The sequence below is a fragment of the Bufo gargarizans genome, chromosome 4 (genome assembly GCF_014858855.1).
Source record: "Bufo gargarizans isolate SCDJY-AF-19 chromosome 4, ASM1485885v1, whole genome shotgun sequence".
NCBI lineage: Eukaryota > Metazoa > Chordata > Amphibia > Anura > Bufonidae > Bufo > Bufo gargarizans.
Window position 1 is genome coordinate 96,381,579 of NC_058083.1, and position 15,840 is coordinate 96,397,418.

General features: G+C 40.4%; 1 protein-coding gene across 1 annotated transcript in view; it reads right to left on the bottom strand.

Moving 5' to 3' along the window:
* Positions 1-15,840, bottom strand: part of LOC122935613 (serotransferrin-A-like) — a 68,710-nt gene that overhangs the window by 13,683 nt on the left and 39,187 nt on the right. Inside the window, exons 11-12 of the mRNA XM_044291395.1 lie at positions 10,960-10,992; positions 7,105-7,263 (exon numbers count right to left, since the gene is read on the bottom strand). Of these exons, the coding sequence (XP_044147330.1) occupies positions 7,105-7,263; positions 10,960-10,992 (192 nt within the window). The remainder of the gene's footprint in view (positions 1-7,104; positions 7,264-10,959; positions 10,993-15,840) is intronic.

Below are 15,840 nucleotides of genomic sequence, written 5' to 3' on the forward strand. Positions count from 1 at the left end.
TTCTGCTTTTGCCCACTGCTCCCTCTTTTGCTACGCTGTTGGCTCGGTCTCACCACTGCCTCTTCCTCCGAACTGTGAAAGTCAGTGGCACGACCTTCATTCCATGTGGGGTCTAGGACCTCATCGTCCCCTGCATCGTCTTCCACCCAGTCTTGATCCCTGACCTCCTGTTCAGTCTGCACACTGCAGAAAGACGCAGCAGTTGGCACCTGTGTTTCGTCATCATCAGAGACATGCTGAGGTGGTATTCCCATGTCCTCATCATCAGGAAACATAAGTGGTTGTGCGTCAGTGCATTCTATGTCTTTCACCGCTGGGGAAGGGCTAGGTGGATGCCCTTGGGAAACCCTGCCAGCGGAGTCTTCAAACAGCATAAGAGACTGCTGCATAACTTGAGGCTGAGACAGTTTCCCTGGTATGCATGGGGGTGATGTGACAGACTGATGGGGTTGGTTTTCAGGCGCCATCTGTGCGCTTTCTGCAGAAGACTGGGTGGGAGATAATGTGAACGTGCTGGATCCACTGTCGGCCACCCAATTGACTAATGCCTGTACCTGCTCAGGCCTTACCATCCTTAGAACGGCATTGGGCCCCACCATATATCGCTGTAAATTCTGGCGGCTACTGGGACCTGAGGTAGTTGGTACACTAGGACGTGTGGATGTGGCAGAACGGCCACGTCCTCTCCCAGCACCAGAGGGTCCACTAACACCACCACGACCATGTCCACGTCCGCGTCCCTTACTAGATGTTTTTCTCATTGTTATGGTTCACCACAACAACAAATATATTATTTGGCCCAATGTATTGTATTCAAATTCAGCGGGATATAAATTTGAGGCCTAGTATTTAGGCGCTGGGTGACCGGTATGGATTTAGTGACAGAATTAGACTTGGAAATGCACAGAAGCGTGTGTGTGAAGTTATTCTGAATGACCCTATGTGCACCTTCAATATTATATACCCTTTTAGGGATAGATTTCAAATAGCTCTGATATAGCAGAAACCACTAAATTATGAAATTGCTAAATTGGGAATTGTACTTCAACCCAGAACAAAAAATGTGCTTTGACGGACACTAAATATCTTGCCCAGCAACAACAGTACAGCGGTGGGTAACGAGAGATTTAGAGGGATTTAAATTTGAGGCCTAGTATTTAGGCGCTGGGTGACAGGTATGGGTTTAGTGACAGAATTAGACTTGGAAATACACAGTAGCGGGTGTGTGTGAAGTTATTCTGAATGACCCAATGTGCACCTTCAATATTATATACCCTTTTAGGGATAGATTTCAAATAGCTCTGATATAGCAGAAACCACTAAATTATGAAATTGCTAAATTGGGAATTGTACTTCAACCCAGAACAAAAAATGTGCTTTGACGGACACTAAATATCTTGCCCAGCAACAACAGTACAGCGGTGGGTAACGAGAGATTTAGAGGGATTTAAATTTGAGGCCTAGTATTTAGGCGCTGGGTCACCGGTATGGATTTAGTGACAGAATTAGACTTGGAAATGCACAGAAGCGTGTGTGTGAAGTTATTCTGAATGACCCTATGTGCACCTTCAATATTATATACCCTTTTAGGGATAGATTTCAAATAGCTCTGATATAGCAGAAACCACTAAATTATGAAATTGCTAAATTGGGAATTGTACTTCAACCCAGAACAAAAAATGTGCTTTGACGGACACTAAATATCTTGCCCAGCAACAACAGTACAGCGGTGGGTAACGAGAGATTTAGAGGGATTTAAATTTGAGGCCTAGTATTTAGGCGCTGGGTGACAGGTATGGGTTTAGTGACAGAATTAGACTTGGAAATACACAGTAGCGGGTGTGTGTGAAGTTATTCTGAATGACCCAATGTGCACCCTCAATATTATATACCCTTTTAGGGATAGATTTCAAATAGCTCTGATATAGCAGAAACCACTAAATTATGAAATTGCTAAATTGGGAATTGTACTTCAACCCAGAACAAAAAATGTGCTTTGACGGACACTAAATATCTTGCCCAGCAACAACAGTACAGCGGTGGGTAACGAGAGATTTAGAGGGATTTAAATTTGAGGCCTAGTATTTAGGCGCTGGGTCACCGGTATGGATTTAGTGACAGAATTAGACTTGGAAATGCACAGAAGCGTGTGTGTGAAGTTATTCTGAATGACCCTATGTGCACCTTCAATATTATATACCCTTTTAGGGATAGATTTCAAATAGCTCTGATATAGCAGAAACCACTAAATTATGAAATTGCTAAATTGGGAATTGTACTTCAACCCAGAACAAAAAATGTGCTTTGACGGACACTAAATATCTTGCCCAGCAACAACAGTACAGCGGTGGGTAACGAGAGATTTAGAGGGATTTAAATTTGAGGCCTAGTATTTAGGCGCTGGGTCACCGGTATGGATTTAGTGACAGAATTAGACTTGGAAATGCACAGAAGCGTGTGTGTGAAGTTATTCTGAATGACCCTATGTGCACCTTCAATATTATATACCCTTTTAGGGATAGATTTCAAATAGCTCTGATATAGCAGAAACCACTAAATTATGAAATTGCTAAATTGGGAATTGTACTTCAACCCAGAACAAAAAATGTGCTTTGACGGACACTAAATATCTTGCCCAGCAACAACAGTACAGCGGTGGGTAACGAGAGATTTAGAGGGATTTAAATTTGAGGCCTAGTATTTAGGCGCTGGGTCACCGGTATGGATTTAGTGACAGAATTAGACTTGGAAATGCACAGAAGCGTGTGTGTGAAGTTATTCTGAATGACCCTATGTGCACCTTCAATATTATATACCCTTTTAGGGATAGATTTCAAATAGCTCTGATATAGCAGAAACCACTAAATTATGAAATTGCTAAATTGGGAATTGTACTTCAACCCAGAACAAAAAATGTGCTTTGACGGACACTAAATATCTTGCCCAGCAACAACAGTACAGCGGTGGGTAACGAGAGATTTAGAGGGATTTAAATTTGAGGCCTAGTATTTAGGCGCTGGGTCACCGGTATGGATTTAGTGACAGAATTAGACTTGGAAATGCACAGAAGCGTGTGTGTGAAGTTATTCTGAATGACCCTATGTGCACCTTCAATATTATATACCCTTTTAGGGATAGATTTCAAATAGCTCTGATATAGCAGAAACCACTAAATTATGAAATTGCTAAATTGGGAATTGTACTTCAACCCAGAACAAAAAATGTGCTTTGACGGACACTAAATATCTTGCCCAGCAACAACAGTACAGCGGTGGGTAACGAGAGATTTAGAGGGATTTAAATTTGAGGCCTAGTATTTAGGCGCTGGGTCACCGGTATGGATTTAGTGACAGAATTAGACTTGGAAATGCACAGAAGCGTGTGTGTGAAGTTATTCTGAATGACCCTATGTGCACCTTCAATATTATATACCCTTTTAGGGATAGATTTCAAATAGCTCTGATATAGCAGAAACCACTAAATTATGAAATTGCTAAATTGGGAATTGTACTTCAACCCAGAACAAAAAATGTGCTTTGACGGACACTAAATATCTTGCCCAGCAACAACAGTACAGCGGTGGGTAACGAGAGATTTAGAGGGATTTAAATTTGAGGCCTAGTATTTAGGCGCTGGGTGACAGGTATGGGTTTAGTGACAGAATTAGACTTGGAAATACACAGTAGCGGGTGTGTGTGAAGTTATTCTGAATGACCCAATGTGCACCTTCAATATTATATACCCTTTTTAGGATAGATTTCAAATAGCTCTGATATAGCAGGAACCACTAAATTATGAAATTGCTAAATTGGGAATTGTATTTCAACCCAGAACAAGAAATGTGCTTGAACGGACACTAAATAACTCGCCCAGCTACAGCACTAGGGACAGATTTAGCTGGATATAAATTTGAGGCCTAGTATTTAGGCGCTGGGTGACCGGTATGGATTTAGTGACAGAATTAGACTGGGATATGGCCAAAAAATAAACAGACTATTGCTGGTTAAATGCACTTGGTGTGACAGCTTCACCCTGATGTAGGCTTTAGCCAAAAAACAACCACACCATTGAGGGTTAAATGCACTTGGTGACAGGCGCAGCTTGCCCCTGATTTTGTATATGGCCAAAAAATGAACAGACTATTGCTGGTTAAATGCACTTGGTGTCACAGCTTGACCAACCACACTACTGAGGGTTAAATGCACTTGGTGACGGGCGCAGCTTGCCCCTGATGTAGTATATGGCCAAAAAATAAACAGACTATTGCTGGTTAAATGCACTTGGTGTGACAGCTTCACCCTGATGTAGGCTTTAGCCAAAAAACAACCACACCATTGAGGGTTAAATGCACTTGGTGACAGGCGCAGCTTGCCCCTGATTTTGTATATGGCCAAAAAATGAACAGACTATTGCTGGATAAATGCACTTGGTGTGACAGCTTCACCCTGATGTAGGCTTTAGCCAAAAAACAACCACACCATTGAGGGTTAAATGCACTTGGTCGCAGCTTGTGCTGGCGCACCACAAGACACAAAATGGCCGCCGATCACCCCAGAAAAATGAGACTGACAAACGGTCTGTGCAGCCTAAAAACAGTGAGCAATTGAGGATCAGCAGCTCAATGATCCACAGCTGCAGATCGATCAGTTAATCAAGTCCTTTGGAGGAGTTAATCTGCCTAATCTCGCCCTACTGTCGCAGCCGCAACCTCTCCCTACGCTAATCAGAGCAGAGTGACGGGCGGCGCTATGTGACTCCAGCTTAAATAGAGGCTGGGTCACATGGTGCTCTGGCCAATCACAGCCATGCCAATAGTAGGCATGGCTGTGATGGCCTCTTGGGGCAAGTAGTATGACGCTTGTTGATTGGCTGCTTTGCAGCCTTTCAAAAAGCGCCAAGAAAGCGTCACAAAAGCGCGAAGAAAGCGACGAACACCGAACCCGAACCCGGACTTTTACGAAAATGTCCGGGTTCGGGTCCGTGTCACGGACACCCCAAAATTCGGTACGAACCCGAACTATACAGTTCGAGTTCGCTCATCCCTAGTTATGATGTCTATTGCTGGCTAAGTATACTGGATAGTGACGTATATTCGGCTGGGAATTATAGTGTTTAGTTACAATTATATATCATATCCAACTTTGCTGAATACATCAAATACATAAAGTGCCAAGTGCTCAATATAGTGCTGGGTACATAGATGTAAAATAAAGATAAACTTATTCTGGATACATAGAGTGCCAGATTTTGGCTGAATACAAAATATATATAAATGCTGAATAAAGTGCCAAGTGCTCAATATAGTGCTGAATTCATAGATACGCCGTGTACATGGATATATGGAGTGCCAGATCTTGGCTGAATAAATAATTCCTTAGTATCAATTAAAATGCTGAGCATTAATTAAAACCTCAGTAAAAATATATAGGCTTTGGCTTCTTGGGACAGTACACAACAGGTATTTCCCAAAGATATTTGGCCTGTTTAAATGATAGATATGCAACTATCAATGCGTTTTATCCAGCAACAAAAACAAAATCTAACGAAATCCAGTCCGGATTTTCGAGATTACCTAATTGGGTAACGCCCATCTCAAGAAAACTGTTTAAAACACCCTCATTAGTTCCAGTATACTACTATAAGCCAATGAGAAAGGAGCAGCAATAGGCTCCGAAACGCGTTTGGCAAAAGGAAATCGAGGGCTATACACGTTAAGATTACTGGATTACTGAAGTTATTTGAAATGATTTGAAATGATTTGAAATTTAACTGTTTGCCGCTTCCTGCAGGACCAAAAGCTAAAAGCCAATTACAATCCAACACTCCAAAAGTGAAACTTCCGCCCTGAAACTAAGGACGAATCACAACCACTCCGAGAGTGACGTGTTGCCCCGCCTTTAGTCACGTGGGACGTCCACTATATACGCACAACGGACCACGTGGGACGCCGCGTAGGTCTTTGCAGGGCAAAAAGAGATTGTGGACAATACGGACGAGCAGAGCGGCACACAGCGGAGTGGTAAAGTACCAAAAACCCAACATTTTTATCGATTCAAAGTGGAACTACCTCTTTTTTGCCTATACAACCTTTTGTCTATAGGAATTTTATTTGACTTTTTATATGATTTCCACACAACGCTTAAAAAACAAGTGAACTACTAACCTGAATCGTCAACACTATACGATTGATGACATTCATTGTGTTGTCACCCAGGAACTAACATCATATCTATCACTCAAACAGGCCAAATATCTTTGGGAAATATTTGTTGTGTACTGTCCCAAGAAGCCAAAGCCTATATATATATTTTTTCACTGAGGTTTTAATTAATACTCAGCATTTTAATTGATACTAAGGAATTATTTATTCAGCCAAGATCTGTCACTCCATGTATTCGGTATAAGCTTATATATCCATGTACCCGGCATATCTATGAATTCAGCACTTTATTGAGCACTTGGCACTTTATTCAGCATTTATTTATATTTTGTATTCAGCCGAAATCTGGCACTCTATGTATCCAGCATAAGTTTATCTTCATTTTACATCTATGTACTCAACATATCTATGTACCCAGCACTATATTGAGCACTTGGCACTTTATGCATTTGATGTATTCAGCAAAGGCGGATATGATATATAATTGTAACTAAACACTATAATTCCCAGCCGAATATACATCACTATCCAGTATACTTAGCCAGCAATAGACATCATAACAAATCCCAATACAGATATCCAACACGAAGAGAAGACTCCCCACCCCTACTGCTTTGTTACCTTTTTATACCAAATTTCTTATATTTAAAAAAAAAAAAATATATACCATTTTGTAACTATCACAGTCTCCAAACTCATTCAGTGCAGCAACTAGTGAGAGTGTGCATTTCATACTTATTTACAATTTTTTTCCCCTGCATCTAACGGCTTTTGGGTGTGCCGATGATAGAGCACCTCACTCCATAATACTAAACTGGTGAGCCACTGCACAAATATTTTTTATTAAAACTGCTTCATGCTTGTCAAGCTAAGGAAACTAGTACCTAAAAACATTTAGAGAATCAGAAAACCATGCACTCTTTCTTAAGTCAGCGTCAACTTACACAGATCACAAGTTTCAGTTTCGCTATGGACAAGAGCAAAAGGTATATTCCATCCAGCGGTGCGTCCAACGGCTGTGTGACATGATTTTTTACCTTTAAGATTCTTCATTGAGATGTTCTGATCGCTTGCCTTTGCAATGGCAACAGCGAAATATGAGCCTTTGGAGAAATAACAAGAGGGTTTATTTGTTAATACTAAAATTACTTATAGAGAACAAAAATACTTCTATCCAAAATTAAAGCAGAACAGAACTAGTAGCCCCCCAGATCTATCATGTATGTGCTTCTTTGAACATCCCTAAAAATTCTGATTTCATGTATAGACATGGAGTAGTGTTGAGCAAGCCCGAACTGTAAAGTTCAGGTCCGTACCGAACTTTGCGAGTTCGGGTATCCGGACCCGGACCCTAACTTTTCGGGAAAAGTTTGGGTTCGATTTCGGTGTTCGGGCATTTCATAAAGCTTGTTGAAACGCTGCAGGGCAGCCAATCAACAAGCTTTTAAGCTGTGGGCACTTAGAAGCCATCACAGCCATGTCTACTAATGGCATGGCTGTGATTGGCCCGTGCATCATGTGGAACAGTACGTGTGCACACGCCTACACGTACTGACTGATGGGTCTGCCCCATTCAACTTCTGGGTCTCCAAATTGGGCACATAGCCTGAGCTTGCCCTTTAGGCCTTGGAGGTGCTGCCCTGCGGCCAGTGTATTGTCCGAACGTGTGTTTAGCACAGCGGAGGGGGGTGATCATAGACAAGCACAGCCGCCTGTCCACAGCAAATGTGGAAAAGCTCACGTTCATTAAAATGAACCAGGCATGGATTCCACAGGACTTGTCCTTACCTTGTGCTGAATAGACAAGTATACCTGCTGCACCCAGTCATTGTTAGACTCCAGCGCACTTTCTCTTTGCATTCTCTTTTCTAGTTCCCAATATTTTGGGGTCTTCCCAAATTTATTAAAAATAAATAAATGAAGGAAAAAATAAATAAAATAAAAGATCAACAAAAACAGTGTTGGCTACCGCCTCCTCCACCACCTCTTCCACCTACACAGCCACCTCACTTGGACCTCCGCCTCGTAGTTCAAGATTATTATTTATTCATTTGTTTATGTTCTATGTTATTTTAAGTCATTTTCCTATCCATATTTGCTTGCAGGGCAATTGTCCTGCTCTTGCCCCCATTTTGCTTCCTTTTGCAGCACTCTAGCCCTCACTATGACTATTTTACAGCCATTTTAGTGTACCAAAGTTCGGGTCCCCATTGACTTCAATGGGGTTCGGGTTCGAGTTCGGGTCCCGAACCCAAACTTTTACCTGAAGTTCGGCCAAACCTGGTGAACCCGAACATCCACGGGTCCGCTCAACCCTAACATGGAGCTAAAAGGTCAAATTCATATAACCTGCAGCCATTACTAGAGGGAGCAAAGTTGCTTATTGCATGCAATTCATACATAGAACACAATAATAATTAATGTGCAGCAAGATCCCTCTCATGGTTATGTAGGAAATTTGGAGTTTTATAGGTATTAATTGTCTGGTCTGTTCAAAGGCCAAAATAAAAATAAAAAACAATCACACATCACTTTACATTCATAAATTTGCTTTTAGTGTTATTTAGGAACCTGAATATCTGACATACTTGGTCTTGTCTTTCTCATTATGTGGTGGTACTTTTAGTGTGGAGGCTTTTAGGCCTCTTTCACACAAGCGACAGATTAGGTCGGGATGCGTTCAGGGTGCGTTCAGTGAAACTCGCACCATTTTGCAAGCAAGTTCAGTCAGTTTTGTTTGCGATTGCGTTCAGTTGTTCAGTTTTTTTCCACGCAGATGCAATGCGTTTTGATATGTTTTTCACGAGCATGATAAAAAACTGAAGGTTTACAAACAGCATGTCTTAGCAACCATCAGTGAAAAGCACATCGCATCCACACCTGCTTGCAGATGCAATGCGTTTTTCACTGAAGCCCCATTTACTTCTATGGGGCCAGGGCTGCTTGAAAAAATGCAGAATAAAGAACATGCTGTGATTTTCGCACAACGCACACGTGATGCGTGAAAAACAACACTGATGTACACAGATCCATTTAAATGAATGGGTCAGGATTCAGTGCGTTCACATTACGAATTGCACCCACGCAGAAAACTCGCTCGTGTGAAAGGGGCCTTAGTTTGTGCTGAAAAATCCCAAATCCTAGCATTCCCTTCTTTCCCCACAGTTCATGATTTCCCCTCCAATCATGCTAAATCCTTGCCCGAGGTGCTGGCAAGCCTAGCTACCCAGTTTTGGGATGGAAATTCTATGTAGAACTGAAAAGACATCTTTATTAGTAAGTGCCTCCTAATTCGTGATTTTTGACCTAATGATCTAAGATGCTAAGCAGATATATAGGAGATACTGATGCAGGTTCCTGAAACACACAGCTACACACTGTAATTATGTTTCATGAAAATGTGCTTGTGCCTCAGTTCCCACACAATTGCATAGGGAGTGGGAAGTCATAACAGACCTCAGGGGCTGACACCATCCTTTTCCCCTAAGAAGGAAGTCAGTACAGTACAGTGGTACAGTGTAGTGTGTTGTCTGAGGTAGAAGCAAAACCTCAGCAGCCATTGTGAAGAGTTATCTAGACTCCACAGATAGTTCCATGTACCAGCACATAGAAGAGAAACATTACAGAAGATCCAGGCAACCCAGAGAGGGAGTGAGCATATTGGCAAAGGAAGGTAATTGTTGTTTATCAGGCTCTAGTCTCCTCTGCATATGGTGGAGAGATTCCAAGCTACCGGCTGCCCACCATAACCAAAGACAGAAAGGCCACCAGCCATGAGATAGTATTCCTAGAGAGGATATCACAGCTATTGTGAAGTGAAGTATATGACCAAACAGTACAGCAGAGATAGTACATCCCACCAGCCTGGAGAAACAAGAGAGGAAGATTGATTGCTATAGAGGAAAACAACCCCTTATGCAACTTTTGGGAACTGACTAGGCTGTTACGCTGTAAATGCCTTTTTGCATATTGATGACCTTTGGATCAGGTTCAGTAAAACACTGCAGGCGTCATGAATACATCTGCCTTCCCTGCACCTAAAACCCATACCACCGAAGACACCTCGACTACCATCCAGTAGAAGAACCCCTTTAACCCAGAGAGTTCCCCGAAGGATTCTGGTGCCTTCCTTCTCATTACTGCTAATGTTGATTGCAAATATTGTAATCCCAAATTTTTATCGCGAATATTGGCACTTTGAGAATTCACAAATATCTAGAATATAGTGCTATATCTTTGTAATCGCGAATATTCTAGATTTTTTTTCATCAGTACCCATTATCCATCTTTGCTTCTTGCTTTTGGGCCAATGAAAAGGCTGCAATATTTAGGAGTAGTGTTGATCGTGAATTTTCATATCGCAAATTTTTATCGCAAACTTTCTGATTGCCAATTTTTGCATTCAAGAAAATAATGACTGGAGATCATGAATTCGCGAATTCGCAAATATATGATGAATATTTTCCCAAGTATTAGCGAAATATCGCAAATTCGAATATTGCCCCTGCCGCTCATCACTGATCACTGTACGCCAACCCAGGGAGCTGCAGAAACATGAGTAGAGACTGTCGCATTCCTCAGTTCACATTCACACTAGTTACCACACTCACACATGCCCCTGTGATTCTGGTAAGCTGCACTTAACCACATTGCAGTTGGTAAATTCGGGACATTTATGCCCCCCACCATGCCCCAAACATGGCGGAAACTACTGTTATATAAATCCCACCCATTTTCAGCCCATGACAGCTTGAATAATAGATGGATAGATAGATAGATAGATAGATAGATAGATGTACCTGGTGTTGATCCTGTTCCTTTGCACTCATTAGCTGTAAGAAATTAAAACAGAAAATAAGCTGCCACTTATTATACAGAATTAATGGATGTTTAGTATATTCTCTATGTGTAAGTTCACATTTCAAAACTCAGTAATATATATCCTAGACATTAACATACATTCCAGAGTTTGGCACCTCAGATTTCTTAAATAGAAATCTTGGGGAAATTCTACATTGGGTGGCAGAAACACTCATTAAATTCCTACCTTCATGGAAAGTAATGTGCTATGTGTGGCCTATTGACCAATATCTGGACAAAATCAATGACTTGTGCATTTCCCAGTATAGTGGCTTACATGGAAGAGAGGAGGCCCCATAGGAAAAAAAAAAAAATCTAAATGGGCCACCCATTATAGTGCTTTATACTTTTTCAATACCCTTGGCTCCCATTAGCCATACTTGCCAACTCTCCAGAAATGTCCTGGAAAAAGAGAAGACATCTCAGACTTCTGGAGGAGTTAGCAAATCTTACACACAATGCATGGATGGGACGTGTTACAAAAAGGAGCGTAATGTGCCACAAAAAGGGTGAAGCCTACATAAAATGAGCAGAGTCTCTGGGAAAGGGGTGTGTGCCCACCTGGAAAAAAAATAGTACTACCGGCCGCAAACAAGACCCACCCGCAAGCCAACTTCTGAATGCTGCCAAGTATGCAATTAGAAAAGGGAATATGTCAGGTCTGGGTCTTTTTTCTCCAAGGTCCCGTAGCAGCTGCATGGTCTGCCTCTATGGTATGTATTCTCCTTCTACACAATACTACTTTGTATAAATATATATATATATATATATATATATATATATATATACAGGTATGTATAAAGAAGAAAATCAGACAGCACTCTCCCCTTAAAAAATGGATATCATTTATTCACCCACGCTGGAAGGATGACATTTCGGCTCTATACTGTAGCCTTTTCTCAAGCTCCAGTATAGAGCCGAAACGTCGCGCTTCCAGCATGGATGACTAAATTATATCCATTTTTAAGGTAAGAGTGCTGCCTGATTTTTTTCTTTTTGCAATTTTGGGTCAGTGTCGGACAAACAGGCGTGCACCTCCATATCTTGCTCTGTTTCCTTTTGTCCTTTGCTGCAATTTTTTTACCATTTTTATATAAATATATATATATATATATATATACATATTTATATATATACTAGAGATGAGTGAATCGAATCCCACGAAGTGGAATTCGATCCGAATTTCAGGATAAATTCGATTCGTCTAGAAGCCGAATTTCCTTGTGCTTTGTGTCAGGGAATCGATTTACCTGAAATAGTATTAAAAAAAAAAAAAAAATTCTAACTTACCTCCTCCATTTGCTCGCAACGGGCCTCCATCCTTCATCTTGCTTGAAGATCTTGGACAAAATCCTGTGCCGCGCAAGATTACATCCTCACGCGCCCGGCGTGATGACGTCATACGTCACCCCACCAACCGGCGTGATGACGTAATCTCGGGCCACACAGGATTTCGGCCAAGATATTCAAGCAAGATGGCAGCGGCCGGCCCGTTGCGAGCAAATGGAGGCGGTAAGTTTGATAAAAAAAATGTATTGATAATTTTACATTCAGATGCATATCATGTATGAACGTGGCATCTGAGGGGTACAATGACGGAGGCGGCGCTATCACAGCTCCCTGTCATTGCACCGGCTACTTACAAAAAAAAATTGGGGTGAAATTCGGTGGATTAGCCGAATCGAACTTTTAAGATATTCACTCATCTTTAATTTATATATATATATATATATATATATATATATATATATATATATAATAAAGAAAGTATGGAGTGCTGCCTAACCTTTTCTATGGATCTATATATATATATATATATATATATATATATATATAGTATACACATATACAGACGTGGACAAAATTGTTGGTACCCTTTGGTCAATGAAAGAAAAAGTCACAATGGTCACAGAAATAACTTTAATCTGACAAAAGTAATAATAAATTAAAATTCTATAAATGTTAACCAATGAAAGTCAGACATTGTTTTTCAACCATGCTTCAACAGAATTATGTAAAAAAATAAACTCATGAAACAGGCATGGACAAAAATGATGGTACCCCTAGAAAACACAGAACATAATGTGACCAAAGGGACATGTTAATTCAAGGTGTGTCCACTAATTAGCATCACAGGTGTCTACAACCTTGTAATCAGCCATTGGGCCTATATATATGGCTCCAGGTAATCACTGTGTTGTTTGGTGATATGGTGTGTACCACACTCGACATGGACCAGAGGAAGCAAAGGAAAGAGCTGTCTCAAGAGATCAGAAAGAAAATTATAGACAAGCATGTTAAAGGTAAAGGCTATAAGACCATCTCCAAGCAACTAGATGTTCCTGTGAGTACAGTTGCACATATTATTCATAAGTTTAAGATCCATGGGACTGTAGCCAACCTCCCTGGACGTGGCCGCAGGAGGAAAATTGATGACAAATCTAAGAGACGGATAATCCGAATGGTAACAAAAGAGCCTAGAAAGACTTCTAAAGAGATTCAAGGTGAACTTCATGCTCAAGGAACATCAGTGTCAGATCGCACCATCCGTCGTTGTTTGAGCCAAAGTGGACTACATGGGAGACGACCAAGGAGGACACCATTGTTGAAAACGAATCATAAAAAAGCAAGACTGGAATATGCCAAACTACATGTTGACAAGCCACAAAGCTTCTGGGAGAATGTCCTGTGGACAGATGAGACAAAAATCGAAGTTTTTGCCAAGGCACATCAGCTGTATGTTCACAGACGAAAAAATGAAGCATATCAAGAAAAGAACACTGTCCCTACTGTGAAACATGGAGGAGGCTCTGTTATGTTCTGGGGCTGCTTTGCTGCGTCTGGCACAGGGTGTCTTGAATCTGTGCAGGGTACAATGAAATCTCAAGACTATCAAGGAATTCTAGAGAGAAATGTACTAGCCAGTGTCAGAAAGCTTGGTCTCAGTCGCAGGTCATGGGTCTTGCAACAGGACAATGACCCAAAACACACCGCTAAAAACACCCAAGAATGGCTAAGAGGAAAAAATTGGACTATTCTAAAGTGGCCTTCTATGAGCCCTGACCTCAATCCTATTGAGCATCTTTGGAAGGAGCTGAAACATGCAGTCTGGAAAAGGCACCCTTCAAACCGGACACAACTGGAGCAGTTTGCTCATGAGGAGTGGGCCAAAATACCTGCTGAGAGGTGCAGATGTCTCATTGACAGTTACAGGAAGCGTTTGATTGCAGTGATTGCCTCAAAAGGTTGCGCAACAAAATATTAAGTTAGGGGTACCATCATTTTTGTCCATGCCTGTTTCATGAGTTTATTTTTTTACATAATTCTGTTGAAGCATGGTTGAAAAACAATGTCTGACTTTCATTGGTTAACATTTATAGAATTTTAATTTATTATTACTTTTGTCAGATTAAAGTTATTTCTGTGACCATTGTGACTTTTTCTTTCATTGACCAAAGGGTACCAACAATTTTGTCCACGTCTGTATTGTATATCTGACATGAAAACAGAATAAACCTTTCCTGTTTTTGGTCAATTTAGAATTACCATAATTAATATTATTTGCCAAATGCCAGAATAATGAGAGAATGTTCTAAGGCATTTTTATTACTTTCTGCAAAGTCAAAAGTTTACATACATTTCATTAATATTTGGTACCATTTCCCTTAAACTGTATGACTTGGGTCAAACATTTTGGATATCCTTCCACAAGCTTCTCACAATAGTTGGTCAGAATTTGGCCCATTGCTCCTGACAAAACTGGTGTAACTGAGCCATGTTTGTTTGGTCGCCTTGCTCGCACCTGCCTTTTCAGCTTTGCCCATAAATTTTCTATAGGATAGAGATCAGGGCTTTGTGATGGCTGCTTCAAAACATTGACTTTGTTATCCTTAATTGTGTTGATCACGAATATGCAAATTGCAAATTGGTATCTCGAATATCGGCACTTCGAGAATTTGCGAATATTTCAATATTATTTTTTTTACTAGTACACATGATCTCTCCCTGCTTCTAGTTTGTGGGCCAATGAGAAGGCTGCAATACCTTTGACTTTAGGAGTAGTGTTGATTGTGAATTTTTGTAATGCGAATTTTCGTAATGCAAATTTTTTCATAATGCGAATTTTCGTAATGAGAATCAATGAGATTGTGAAAACTCAGTTCCAATGGTATATTCTAACCCCCAGGCATTCCCGTGGTGACGGGGACTTTTGTCGGGGAGTAGTATGCTAAAGTGGAACAACTGTACAGATTAAAAAAAAAAAGACGTACATTCTAAAATACGAATATATTCGTTTTTTAGAATATTCCTAATATTCAAAAACAAGAATATATAGCAATATAGCGAATATTCGAGAAAAAAACGAATATAGAACAATTTTACTAATATAGTGAATCTTTTATTTTAATAGTTGTCATTTCTTTCCAATCTGAGCTTCTTGAGATGAGAAAAAAATTACAACTATTAGACAAAGAAGATTATAGCACTATATTAGCTAAATTGCTCTGTGTTCGTTTTTTTAATATTTGCTATATTGCTATATATTCTTGTTTTTGAATATTACGAATATTTAAAAAACTTTATATATGCAAAAAATATATATTCGTTTTCTAGAATATTTGTCTTTTTTTTTAAATCTGTACAGTTGTTCCACTTTGGCATACTCCTCCCCGACAAGCGTCCCCGTAACCATGGGAACGCCTGGGGGTTAGAATATACCATTGGATCTGAATTTTCACGATCTCATTGATCCTCATTACGAAAATTTGCAATCAACACTACTCCTAACGAATTAGCAAATATTCTATGAATATTCTATG